Here is a 13,905-nt window from a genome sequence, read left to right on the forward strand (position 1 = left end):
GGATGGCACACCACGTTGATGGCGCTACATGAGTGCAGTTAGTTGTTGGTGCTGGGAGACGGATGGCTCGACAGTATCAGAGCAGCATTTCAGCAGCAATCAGTTACAGCAGGTCATTGGTGTCAGGAGGGTCAGTGCTGAGGGAGCGGGCACTGTCGGATGGTCAGTGCTGAGGGAGCGGGCACTGTCTGAGGATCGGTGCTGAGGGAGCGGGCACTGTCGGACGGTCGGTGCCTAGGGAGCGGGCACTGTCTGAGTGTCGGTGCTGAGGGAGCGGGCACTGTCGGACGGTCGGTGCTGAGGGAGAGGGCACTGTCTGAGGGTCGGTGCTGAGGGAGCAGGCACTGTCGGAGGGTCAGTGCTGAGGGAGCGGGCACTGTCGGAGGGTCAGTGCTGAGGGAGTGGGCACTGTCAGCTGTGCCATCTTTAAACTGGAATATTAACCCTCTGCACTGCCTCTTCTTGTTGCATCCTGCTGCCAACTGGTGGGCGCGTTTGAACTGAGATGAATGAAAAGAGGTGCAGATGAGCTGCGTGTGTGATCTTGCTGTGCGCCTATAGAGTGTCCCAGATCTGCCAGCCAACGCTCTAGAGGAAGTGTAATTGGCAAAGAGACGTTCCAATGGAACATGAAATCGAGTGTGGAAAAATTTGCCCAGACTCCTGCTTCAGAGAACCAGTGACATGCCAGACTGAATACCTCCATGTGACCTCGGTCAGCAACCAGATGAGAAAGATCTCCCAGGTTTGTCGCAAAGGTTTGTCGCCGTTGCCAAGCCCAGTTTGAGAAGCCTCAATGTAGTTGACACTCCCCAGATGAGGCGAGCAATTGACATCAGACATCAGTCTCAAATCCCTGCCAATTCTCTCAGGGGCCGGTATACTACGCACTGAGGGCGCAGCGTTCCATCAGCACTGACCCTCCGACAGTTCCCGCTCCATCAGCACTGACCCTCCGACAGTGCCCACTCCATCAGCACTGACCCTCCGACAGTTCCCGCTCCCTCAGCACTGACCCTCCAACAGCGCAGCAATCCCTCAGCACTGACCCTCCGACAGTGCCCACTCCCTCAGCACTGACCCTCCGACAGTGCCAACTCCCTCAGCACTGACCCCCCGACAGCGCGGCGATCCCTCAGCCCTGACCCTCCGACAGTGCCCACTCCCTCAGCACTGTCCCTCCGACAGTGCCCACTCCCTCAGCACTGACCCTCCGACAGTGCCAACTCCCTCAGCACTGACCCTCCGACAGTGCCCGCTCCCTCAGCACTGACCCTCCGACAGTGCCCACTCCATCAGCACTGACCCTCCGACAGTTCCCGCTCCCTCAGCACTGACCCTCCAACAGCGCAGCGATCCCTCAGCACTGACCCTCCGACAGTGCCCACTCCCTCAGCACTGACCCTCCGACAGTGCCAACTCCCTCAGCACTGACCCTCCGACAGCGCGGCGATCCCTCAGCCCTGACCCTCCGACAGTGCCCACTCCCTCAGCACTGTCCCTCCGACAGTGCCCACTCCCTCAGCACTGACCCTCCGACAGTGCCAACTCCCTCAGCACTGATCCTCCGACAGTGCCCGCTCCCTCAGCACTGACCCTCCGACAGTGCCCGTTCCCTCAGTACTGACCCTCCAACAGCGCAGCGATCCCTCAGCACTGACCCTCCAACAGTGGGGGGCTCCCTCAGCCCTGACCCTCCGACAGTGCTCACTCCCTCAGCACTGACGCTCCGACAGTGCCCGCTCCCTCAGCACTGACCCTCGGACAGTGCGGCAATCCCTCAGCCCTGACCTTCCAACAGTGGGGGGCTCCCTCAGCACTGACCCTCCGACAGTGCTCACTCCCTCAGCACTGACCCTCCGACAGTGCTCACTCCCTCAGCACTGACCCTCCGACAGTGCCCGCTCCCTCAGCACTGACCCTCCGACAGTGCCCGCTCCCTCAGCACTGACCCTCTGACAGTGCGGCGCTCCCTCAGCACTGACCCTCCAACAGTGCTCACTCCTTCAGCACTGACCCTCCGACAGTGCGGCGCTCCCTCAGCACTGACCCTCCGACAGTGCCCGCTCCCTCAGCACTGACCCTCCGACAGTGCGGCGCTCCCTCAGCACTGACCCTCCGGCAGTGTTATACTTCCTCAGCACCAACTGTGAGAACTCCTGAAGTGCATTGAAAACGATCAGTGAATATTGAATGTGCAAAACGTGGAAATCTGAGTAACCTGTTCTGTTTTGTGACGAAGAGATTTAACTTGATTTCTTTATTCTCCCCGTTAATCTCCAGTAGAGGTCAGCTGCCTCTCTCTGGAGAATATTCAGAGCAATTGGGATTACAGTCTCTTATCCAATAAGAATCCTTTTATCTGTGAGTCAAACAGCACTGCTCAGGTCATAAAAGAACCTCGCAGATTCTCCCAGGACAAGGACAGCATGGGGTTAGATACGGAGAAAAGCTTCCCCGACACTGTCCACCGTCAAACACTCGCAGGACAGGGACAGCACAAGGTTAGATAAAGAGTAAAGCTCCCTGTATACTCTTCCCATCCAACACTCCCAGGACAGGTGCAGCACAGAATTAGATACAGAGTAAAGCTCTCTTTAACACTGTTCCCATCAAACACTCCCAGGCAGCTACTGCACAGGGTTAGATTCAGAGTAAAGCTCTCTTTACACTGTTCCCATCAAACACTCCCAGACAGGGACTGCACAGGGTTAGATTCAGAGTAAAGCGCCCTCTACACTGTCCTTATCAAACAGTCTCAGGATAGGGATCGCACTGAGTTAACTACAGAGTCAAGCCTCCTCTACACTGTCCCCCAACAAACACTCCAGGACATTTCTGCCTAATGTAGCCATATCTTATGGAAAATGTCCCTAATCTTTATCAATGTTCCTGCTGCAAATGCATCTGACTTCGACATCAGTAAGAACAGCCCGTAACGGAGACAAATTCCACCTTCCCACCGAGAATAACCCACATCGTGTTGTGTGACACTGTCACCAATCCCCCTGACTCACTGACCCATTGTCTTCCTCCCTTTCAGTTCGGGATGCCTTTTGATGAGGGGGCTATGTAAATGCGAAATCCTGTTGTTGCATTGCAAGCTAAGTGAAAGACAAACAGTATGAAAGCCGCACTTGTTTGTTCGCACCTCTGACTGCCAAAAGGGCGCTATGCCAGTTCCCTGGGTGCCAACTTTCCATCTTAACTTGAAATGAGTTGATTTTGAACTTGTGCGAGGCAGACCTCCCACTGGTTCTTCCTGGCTGTCAACAAGGAACAGTTTGGAATTTGAAGTCCTGATATTTCTTGGCTGCTACAAAACAGCAGGGGGCCATTCAGCCTCTCAAATCTATTCTAACGTTTAGTAAGATCTTGGCGAATCTCTGACCTAACTTCAGAGATGTACCGTTTTTCCACCCGGGTTTTCTCGTGGGATGATGATGGATTGAGTCGCCTTCCGGTCCGTTTGAGAGGTCATGGGTACACTGCTGCAGGTCTTGGGTCAGGTTGAGTGATAATGCCAGATTTCTGTCCTGAAAAACCGTGGCAGGCAACCAAATGCGTTCTCAACACCCTCAAAATGTCACCGTTACTGAAGTTAAAGCTCAGTTCCCCAGTTTCGCCTCGTCAACTAAACTTACATCGAATTTAAAAGCCGAAACTCTCCTGAGATGGAACTCTGAGTGGAAAGCTTAAAATCCTTTGGAGACTTAGAACATAGAACACTACAGCGTAGCACAGGCCCTTTGGCCCTCGATGTTGCACTGACCTGTGAGACCAATCTGAAGCCCATCTGACCTACACTATTCCATTATCATCCATATGTTTATCCAATGACCATTTAAATGCCCTTAAAGTGGGTGAGTCTATTAATGGTGCAGGCAGGGCATCCCAGCTCCTACTACTCTCTGAGTAGCTCTCCGGGGCAGCACGGTGGCTCAGCGGTTAGCACTGCAGCCTCACAGCTCCAGGGACCTGGGTTCGATCCCAGCCTCGGGGGACTGTCTGTGCGGAGTTTGCACATTCTCCCCGTGTCTGCATGGGTTTCCTCCGGGTGCTCCAGTTTCTTCCCACAGTCCAAAGATGTGCAGGCCAGGTGGATTGGCCATGTTAAATTGCCCGTAGTGTTCAGGGGTGTGTGGGTGATAGGGGGGATGGGTCTGGGTGGGATGCTTCAAGGGGCAGTGTGGACTTGTTGGGCCGAAGGGCCTGTTTCCACACTGTAGGGAATCTAATCTAAAGAACCTACCTCTGACATCTGTCCTATATCTATCATCCCTCAATTTAAAGCTGTGTCCCCTCATGCTAGCCATCTCCATCCGAGGAAAAAGGCTCTCCCTGTCCACCCCATCTAACCCTCTGGTCATCTTAGCGCAGAGTCTGGGAATCACTAACTCAGTGACATTACACCTCCATTCCCCCACCATTACTTAACACCTTCAGCCAACAGGAATTCATCAACCTGATGGATTTATCATTGATTGCCGTTCATGGATGTCTTTTGCCAACATTTTCCCAGCCTCTGAATTGGGAGTGCTTGCCAATCCCTCTTCTAAAGGCTCACGGTCGGATTTTAATAATTCTGCCGCGGTCCCAAGATTCTCCAAACAGTGGAAAGATTTCTCTCCATCGACTCCTGTCTGCTCCCCTCACGATTCTTAATCAATTGTGTGTTTCAGCTTCAAATTTCTAGCAGTTACAAAGCCTAGCTTATGGGATCTCTCCGTGTGATTTAAATCTTACAGGCCTGTGTTTATTCTGCTGAATCGCCACTGCAGACCCACCAAAGCAGGTCCAAATTTACTGAGGTACACAGTTTAGTATCACCCCGAGCGACACTGATAGCATTCTACCTCATGGAGAAACGTTTCTCATTTAAACATCCATTCTCAACAGTTCAGTGATTTGTTGTTGGGGAGCGCCCGCACTGTTGGAGGGTCAGTGCTGAGGGAGCGGGCACTGTCGGAGGGTCAGTGCTGAGGGAGCGTCGCACTGTCGGAGGGTCAGCGCTGAGGGAGCGGGCGCTGTCAGAGGGTCAGTGCTGAGGGAACGGGCACTGTCGGAGGGTCAGTGCTGAGGGAGTGGGCACTGTCAGAGGGTCAGTGCTGAGGGAGCGGGCACTGTCGGAGGGTCAGTGCTGAGGGAGTGGGCACTGTCAGAGGGTCAGTGCTGAGGGAGCACCGCACTGTCGGAGGGTCAGTGCTGAGGGAGCGGGCACTGTCAGAGGGTCAGTGCTGAGGGAGCGGGCGCTGTCGGAGGGTCAGTGCTGAGGGAGCGGGCACTGTCAGAGGGTCAGTGCTGAGGGAACGGGCACTGTCGGAGGGTCAGTGCTGAGGGAGTGGGCACTGTCAGAGGGTCAGTGCTGAGGGAGCGGGCACTGTCGGAGGGTCAGTGCTGAGGGAGTGGGCACTGTCAGAGGGTCAGTGCTGAGGGAGCGGGCGCTGTCAGAGGGTCAGTGCTGAGGGAACGGGCACTGTCGGAGGGTCAGTGCTGAGGGAGCGGGCACTTTTGGAGGGTCAGTGCTGAGGGAGCGGGCGCTGTCGGAGGGTCAGTGCTGAGGGAGCGGGCGCTGTCGGAGGGTCAGTGCTGAGGGAGCGGGCACTGTCGGATGGTCAGCGCTGAGGGAGCGCCGCACTGTCGTAGGGTCAGTGCTGAGGGAGTGGGCACTGTCAGAGGGTCAGTGCTGAGGGAGTGGGCACTGTCGGAGGGTCAGTGCTGAGGGAGTGGGCACTGTCAGAGGGTCAGTGCTGAGGGAGCGGGCACTGTTGGAGGGTCAGTGCTGAGGGAGTGGGCACTGTCAGACGGTCAGCGCTGAGGGAGTGCTTCACGAACTGGATCTACTCCCTGACCACAGGGTCAAAACGGGTTCCTCTCCCTCAACCCTATAAAATGCTGTCATTATCTCAAACCCTTTGATTAGATACTGGGCCTCATTAGCCCTCAGCCTTCTCCATGCTCTCCCTGGTCAATCTGCACCATTAAGCTGCTGCCGCAGTTCATTGCTCAGCCTTGGGTGTACATACACCACTGAACACAAGGGGTCAGTGCACAGCCCATGTGCACTCAACCAATGGGGCAACAGAATTGCTCAGTGAGAGCCATTTCATTGCATTCATCGAATCATAGAACCCCTGCAGTTTTGAAACGAGGTCTTCGGCCCAACAAGTCCACACCCCTGGAGCCAGACCCATCCCCCTATAACCCACCTAATCTACACCTCCCCGAACACTATGGGCACGCAGACACAGGGGGAATGTGCAAACTCCTCACAGACTGAGGCTAGAATCAAACCCTGGTCCCTGTGAGGTGGCAGTGCCAGCGTGCCGCCTCATATCCATGGAATTGGGAGGGGATGTTCAGCCCTCTCAGGAACTGCCTGCAAACTCTGCCAGGGGAGTCACAAGACGTCTTGGGTCCCTCCATGCTTGTGTAACATTTCCTGCTATATGACACACTCCAGATTTCCCAGATGTCTCTAGTTCCAGAAGCCAGTGTCTTCCCTTAAAGTTCTGAAGTTTACCCTGTCCTTGTATTAATCCAGTAATGTCCCCTCACTCCCTCCTAACCCAACTTCCTCCTCCTCAGGCTGCCCACCCCCTCCAAAATCCACATACCCCACTCCTCCTCACTCAATTTCTCCCCACTCGTTCAGCTGCCCCCTTGCTCTCCAGCACTGCTCAGTCCGCTGCCCTCTCCTTACTCTGCACCACTTCCTCACCACTCTCTTCCTTCCCTCGCTCCATCCCCATACCCCAATACCTCAATGAGGCCACACTCTCTCATCCTCCTCCCCCATCCCAAGTCTCCTCACTGTACTTCCCTACTGTCAACCACTTCTCCTCATCCTGCTCACGACTCCACCTCCTCACCTGCTTCCTTCCTCCACTCCTCCCCTCAATCCTCCCTCTCCCTGCACTTGCTCTTCACCGCCCTTCCTCACCTACCTCCTCGTACCCTACTCCCACCCGTCACCTAATTCCCACTCCTTGTCCCAACTAACTCCACCCACCTCCCCCCCCCCCTCGCCTCAGTCCTTTCTCGCCCCCTTCCCCACTTCTGGTCACCCCGCTCATCCTCCAAAACCATCCTTACTCCGCGAGAGTGCCTCCCGTCCTCCTCCACCATCCAACACACCCCTAACCTTGCCCCCCCCCCCCCCCCCCCCCCCACCCCACGCCTCCAGGAGCTCACTCACCGTGAACCACCAGCACGTACTGGTCGGCTGAGCTGCCGAGCTCGTTTGCAGCCTCACAGAGGTAAGTGCCATTATCGAGGGAGCTGAGAGCCGACAGGATCAGTCGGTTGGCCTGTTGTTCGGTGTGCTTTGGCAGTGTGTCATTCAGACGGCTCCACGTCACTTCGGTGGGTCTGAGCAAAGGCCGAGAACAAACGGCTGGTTAAACGTGGTCTCAGCATCGCAAAATTTGACCCGCAGGAGGCCGTTCAGCCCATCCAACCCTTTCCCCCCATCACAGTTACCTCCGCTCTGCCAAACCCCTGCCCCTTCTTCCCCCTTTCTTAGAACATAGAACAAAAAACATAGAAAAGTACAGCACAGTACAGGCCCTTCGGCCCACAATATTGTGCCGTGGAATAATCCTAATCCAAAGATAAAATAGCCTAACCTACATTCCCCTCAATTCACTGCTGTCCATGTGCATGTCCAGCAGTCGCTTAAATGTCGCTAATGACTCTGCTTCCATGACTACCACTGGCAAACTATTCCGTGCGCTCACAGCTCTCTGGGTGAAGAACCTCCCTCTGACGTCTCCTCTATACCTTCCTCCTAACACCTTCAAACTATGACCCCTCGTGGCAGTCAATCCTGCCCTGGGGAAAAGTCTCTGGCTATCGGCTCTATCCATGCCTCTCATTACCTTGTACACCTTTCACCTCAAACCTATGCCCCTCTAGTTTTGGACTCCCCTACCCTGGTCTTGTCCATGCCCCTCATGATTTTATGAACCTCTTTAAGGTGCCCCCACCCCGCCCCCAGCTTTGAGACTCAAAGCCCTGCACCATCGTCCCAGGGTCTCTCCCATTCCGGTCTGGGTGAAGGTTCCCGTTGAAGCTTCTCCCTTCCAGGCAGCACGTCCCAAATCACAACAACAGCAGGTTTCATCAAAAGACAAATGCTAGCCCCCCCTCCCTCATCACCACCCTGCACCCCTCCCCCGCCCCACCCCCACTAACTTCTCTGGGTCTTTTCCAACCCCTGTCCCTCTGGTGACTGACCCTCCAGCCCCTGGCATCAATGTCTTCCTCATCGAGTCGATCGAAACCACTTCCACATCCTACCCCCTCCAAAGTGATTCCAAATACCACCATTCAATCTCCCCCTTAACCGTCAGCTGCCTGAGTCTGGAATACCTTCCTTAAATCTCTCCAGACAACAGCTCCCCCTCAGCCCCTCTCCCTAAGACACCCCTTAAAGTCACAGAGTTGCATAATGCAAAAGCAGACCCTAGAGTCCAACTCATCTACTCCAGCCAGAAGTCCTAAATTAATCTGATCCCATTTTCCAGCGTTTGGCCCATATTCATTCTAAACCCTTTCTATTCATGTACCCATCTAGATGCCTCTTAAATGTTGTACCAGCTTCCTCTCTGGCAGCTCATTTCATCCCCTCACTCCAGACCACCCTGTGTGAAAATGTTGTCCCTCAGGTCCCTTTTAAATCTTTCCCCTCTCACCTTCAACCTATGCCCCTCTAGTTTTGGATTCCTCTACCCTGGGGGAAAGGACCTTGTCTATTCACCCTGTCCATACCCCCCCTCATGCTTTTATAAACCTCGATAAGGTCCCCCCCTCTCTCTTCAAGGTCGAACATCAGGGCATCTTGGCCTATTGTCCTCTGAAGTGACCCGGGGTCAGGTTTTAAGTGTTGGGTTTGTTGTGAAGCTCAGTCCGGAACAAGCCACCTCAAAGCCTGGGTTCCCAACCTGCCAACAGTTGGTTGAAGCTCAGCCACCTTTGTTTGTCCCTGGTGATGACACAAGCAAGAACAGCCAATCACGCGTCTCCTTTGATCAATTTTGAACATCTGTCTAGGAACAAGGGGTTGGGTGATGATGGATCCGGAAGGACCATAAGACACTTGACCATCGCCCCCTCACCCCGAGATCTCCTCTCCAGATGCCCAGTGTGCTTGCCTCGCCTCTGGGCAATTAGGGATTGGCGATAAATATTGGCCCAGCCAGAGATGCCCTCATGCCATGAATAAATAAAATAAAAATAGACTACATTGGCGGCAATGATAAGCTGCCAATGAAATTGTTGTGGGATCGGGGTGGGGTAATATTGTTCATTCAACCACCTAATTAATATCCCGCTTCACACCTCACCCAGCTAGAGGCGGGAAAGGCCTAGAATGGAGAAGATTCAGGCTCCAACATCGCAGGGAATGTTCCACAGCCTGGCACACGCAGTGTCAGACAATGTGCCAACCCCCAAGATTCCTCGCAGCACATCACTGACCCCCCCCCCAACCCCCGCTACAGTGAAGGAGGTCACTAACTGGGTATTCACCCAGAAAGAGCTGACTTGGGTGGCAATCTCAAGCCAGGCTGGGCACAGTCCCTGTGCTTGGGTTGGGGGGGGGGGAAAGAGACCAGGACACTATCATCATGCCAGCCCCATCCAGTTAGATCTCCAGCAGCTCCTATCGACCCCCACTCTCCCCTGCCATCTGTCCTGTCCGGGCAGGGGGTGAAATCCAGAGACTATATGAGTCAGCTGCTTGTCCTGCAACCCAATGGCAGACAGAAAGAATTCTGGGGATATCCCAAAAGGGATTAGGAGGGGAAGAGGGCACAGCTGTTAGCTCCCCCGACATTGGCACAGGGAGGAGGAAGAGCGAAAGTGGGGCTGTGAGATAGAGGGGCACCCCTCACTCCAGCCTCCTGGCCATTGCATTCCCTCAGTCCTCCCTGTACCAGACAGGCCATGTAGTATCTGTTCACTACTGCCTGCGATCAATGGGAACACTCTTAATGGAACAAGACTCTGACTCCAGGCAGAGTAAGAACTGCCGATGCTGGAGTCAGAGATATCACATGGTGGGGGGGGTGGGTGCTGGCTGGAGGAACACAGTGGGGAGCAGGAGGGACACAGCGTAGAGCTGGAGGAACACAGTGTGGAGCTGGAGGGACACAGCGTAGAGCTGGAGGGACGCAGTGTGGGGCTGGAGGGACGCAGTGTGGGGCTGGAGGAACACAATTGACCAGGCAGCATCAGAGGAGCAGGACAGCAGAAAGACTCCAGGCACCACATTCTCTGATCTCCCCCACCCCCTGGAAAAGACGGTGGGCGCACAGCACCTGGAATATTTCTGAAGGCAGAGTTAGGCCGATTCTTCACGGAGAGTTATCGGGCCAGGGCACTTACACTCCAATGTTGAATGGCCAAGGATGGACTACTGGCCTTCTGATCCCGGTGCACGCGATCAAAAGAGGATTGGGGAAGATGGGCTCGACTTCCTCATTGACACGCTATTACAAATCTGTCAGAAGCGTCTCGCTGTAATTACCCCTTGTCTGGGGAATGAGAACTCTTGCGCACAGGTCTATCAGAGGTTGGTCCACTGTCTGTTTGCTGAGAGATCTGTGTTCCCGTCCTTGATGTTTTAATGTGCTCACCTTCATTAAATTTCCCTAACCCCCAACACAGCGTGGGAGCTGGAGGAGCACAGCGTGGGAGCTGGAGGAGCACAGCGTGGGGGCTGGAGGAACAAAGCGTGGGGGCTGGAGGAACAAAGCGTGGGGGCTGGAGGAACAAAGCGTGGGGGCTGGAGGAACAAAGCGTGAGGCTGGAGGAACACAGTGTGGGGCTGGAGGAACACAGTGTGGAGCTGGAGGAACACAGTGTGGGGCTGGAGGAACACAGTGTGGGGCTGGAGGAACACAGTGTGGGGCTGGAGGAACACAGTGTGGGAGCTCGAGGAACACAGTATGGAGCTGGAGGAGCACAGACGGCCAGGCAGCATCAGAGGAGCACGACAGCAGAAAGACTCCAGGCACCACATTCTCTGATCTCCCCCACCCCACCCCACCGCCCTTCGTGCTGAGTATTAATCGTCCTGACTTCAGAGGGCGATGGTGTGTGAATTCAAACCAAATTTATTATCGTCACATCTCTGGGATGTCAACACAGAGCAAGGCATCTGGGACTGTTCTTTTGCAGCTGTTTAACAGCATTCCTGCATTTCAGAATCACTGATCCTCCCGCTCCGACCGAGGCTCATTCCAATCCCGTTCCATGCTTGCTGCTGCTCTGCATTTCCCTAGCGCCTCCCGTACCCTCTTCAGCTCTCCAAAGCACTTAGCTTCTGTTGAAGTGCTGTCTTTCTGTTGTGAGATACCTTGCTGGCTCAGATTCTCAAGCCTCGCTGACCCTGGGATCATCGCAAGGGCCAATGACTTAATCTTGGAATCTAGTGAGCAGAAAGCACTGAGTGTCCTCACGAGAAGGAATGTTACTTACAAAAAAACTAAATTCAGATCACAAGCAAACAGCTTTGAGCTGCCAAAATTGTGCAGCATTGGGTTAAAACTCGAACATCCTTGAAAAACAGTCACACACACACACACACACACACACACACACACACACACACACACACACACACACACACACACACACACACACACACACACACACACACACACACACACACACACACACACACACACAAGGCAGAAAGGCACTAACCAAAAAAAAGCATTGGTTTCGAGGCTAAAGGTGAAATAAATTTGGAAAACACAGTCTGATTGCACCAATCCACACAGTTCACTGAGATGTTCTTTTGAATTGGCCAAGATTTTCTGTTCTTCAACTTGTTCTCCACACACTACCTCTCTGCTTTTCCAGGTGGGCAGGTCAACAGATACTCAAACCACAAAGTCTCTCAGTAACTGGTGCCTGGCAAGAGATGGCAGTGATCAACGGGGGGAAATAACTCTCCTTCTTCAAGCTTCGGATGTGTTGACTACCGAGGGGAATGCAGGCACCCTCACAAACTGCCTATCCATCAGTCTGAAGGCTGTCCAATGGTTGTTCACCCTTGTAAGTGAGTCTGCCAACTGGGAACCTATCACAAGCTCATTGCCAGGCCGTTGACCTTCGGCATCAGTGACAAACCAATCAGCTAATTAACTGATTGACACACTGTGGGGGTTGGGGTTGGAGGGGGTTACAGAGATAGGGAAGGGGTGTAGGGGCTGGAGGGGGTTACAGAGATAGGGAAGGGGTGTAGGGGCTGGAGGAGGTTACAGAGATAGGGAGGGGGTGTAGGGGCTGGAGGAGGTTACAGAGATAGGGAGGGGGTGTAGGGGCTGGAAAGGGTTACAGAGATAGGGAAGGGGTGTAGGGGCTGGAGGGGGTTACAGAGATAGGGAAGGGGTGTAGGGGCTGGAGGGGGTTACAGAGATAGGGAGGGGGTGTAGGGGATGGAGGGGTTTACAGAGATAGGGAAGGGGTGTAGGGGCTGGAGGAGGTTACAGAGATAGGGAGGGGGTGTAGGGGCTGGAAAGGGTTACAGAGATAGGGAGGGGGTGTAGGGGCTGGAGGGGGTTACAGAGATAGGGAGAGGGTGTAGGGGCTGGAGGGGGTTACAGAGATAGGGAGGGAGTGTAGGGGCTGGAGGGGGTTACAGAGATAGGGAGGGGGTGTAGGGGATGGAGGGGGTTACAGAGATAGGGAGGGGGTGTAGGGGATGGAGGGGGTTACAGAGATAGGGAGGGGGTGTAGGGGATGGAGGGGGTTACAGAGATAGGGAGGGGGTGTAGGGGATGGAGGGGTTTACAGAGATAGGGAAGGGGTGTAGGGGCTGGAGGAGGTTACAGAGATAGGGAGGGGGTGTAGGGGCTGGAAAGGGTTACAGAGATAGGGAGGGGGTGTAGGGGCTGGAGGGGGTTACAGAGATAGGGAGAGGGTGTAGGGGCTGGAGGGGGTTACAGAGATAGGGAGGGGGTGTAGGGGCTGGAGGGGGTTACAGAGATAGGGAGGGGGTTTAGGGGCTGGAGGAGGTTACAGAGATAGGGAGGGGCTGGAGGGGTTTACAGAGACGGGGAGGGGGTGTAGGGGCTGGAGGGGGCGACAGGGACGGGGAGGGGGTGTCGGGGGCTGGAGGGGGCGACAGGGACGGGGAAGGGGTGTCGGGGGCTGGAGGGGGCGACAGGGATGGGGAGGGGGTGTTGGGGCTGGAGGGGGCGTCGGGGGCTGGAGGAGGTTATAGGGATAGGGAGGGGTTTAGGGGGCTGGAGGAGGTGACAGGGGCTGTGAGTGACGTTGAAATGGTCAAGGAATGACTTTGACCGCAGGACAAGATGAAGTAGGGTGTGTAAACTCTGTCATGAGTTCTGTGAAGTGCTTGAAAGTCTCCTGCTGTCTCCCAGTCTGTGGCCTCGTCATCTCCAAGCAATTATCTCTCACAGTATGTTAACCTTCACAGAACACCTCCGAGCAATTCATCACCTGTGCAAGATCTGCTTTGAAACTATTTTCCAAGATAGCATCTATGATCTTTAATAGAATCTTTGTCATGAATGTCCTAACCATCTTTCAGAAGAATCACTTGTCCCGACAGAGATGAAAATACACAAATCTCCACTGTCACGTTCCACATTACTCACTTGGAGCATGGTCAGGTAGCCTGGATTCTGCAGCTCTCCCCGACCTCCAAGTGGCCCATCCGAATGCAAAGCCCAGTTCTCTCTTTCATTATGAATAGAAACCGACTTGCACACAAGAAACTCCAAAATACAACATGCTGTTAAGGACTGAGCTCATTTGTCTCAGTCTTTTTGAGGGGCTAATTTTTGACCCAACTAGGACACTGCGCTGGACCCCTGATCCATCAATGTTTTGTTTGATACAGGAAAAGACATTTCCTGGGTAGAATTC

General features: G+C 54.3%; 1 protein-coding gene across 1 annotated transcript in view; it reads right to left on the reverse strand.

Moving 5' to 3' along the window:
• cadm4 (cell adhesion molecule 4) overlaps positions 1-13,905 on the reverse strand; it is a 198,204-nt gene that overhangs the window by 12,360 nt on the left and 171,939 nt on the right. The window contains exon 7 of the mRNA XM_059641283.1: positions 7,195-7,371. Coding sequence (XP_059497266.1) covers positions 7,195-7,371 — 177 coding nt within the window. The remainder of the gene's footprint in view (positions 1-7,194; positions 7,372-13,905) is intronic.

The sequence above is a fragment of the Stegostoma tigrinum genome, chromosome 41, assembly GCF_030684315.1.
Source record: "Stegostoma tigrinum isolate sSteTig4 chromosome 41, sSteTig4.hap1, whole genome shotgun sequence".
Taxonomy (NCBI): Eukaryota; Metazoa; Chordata; class Chondrichthyes; order Orectolobiformes; family Stegostomatidae; genus Stegostoma; species Stegostoma tigrinum.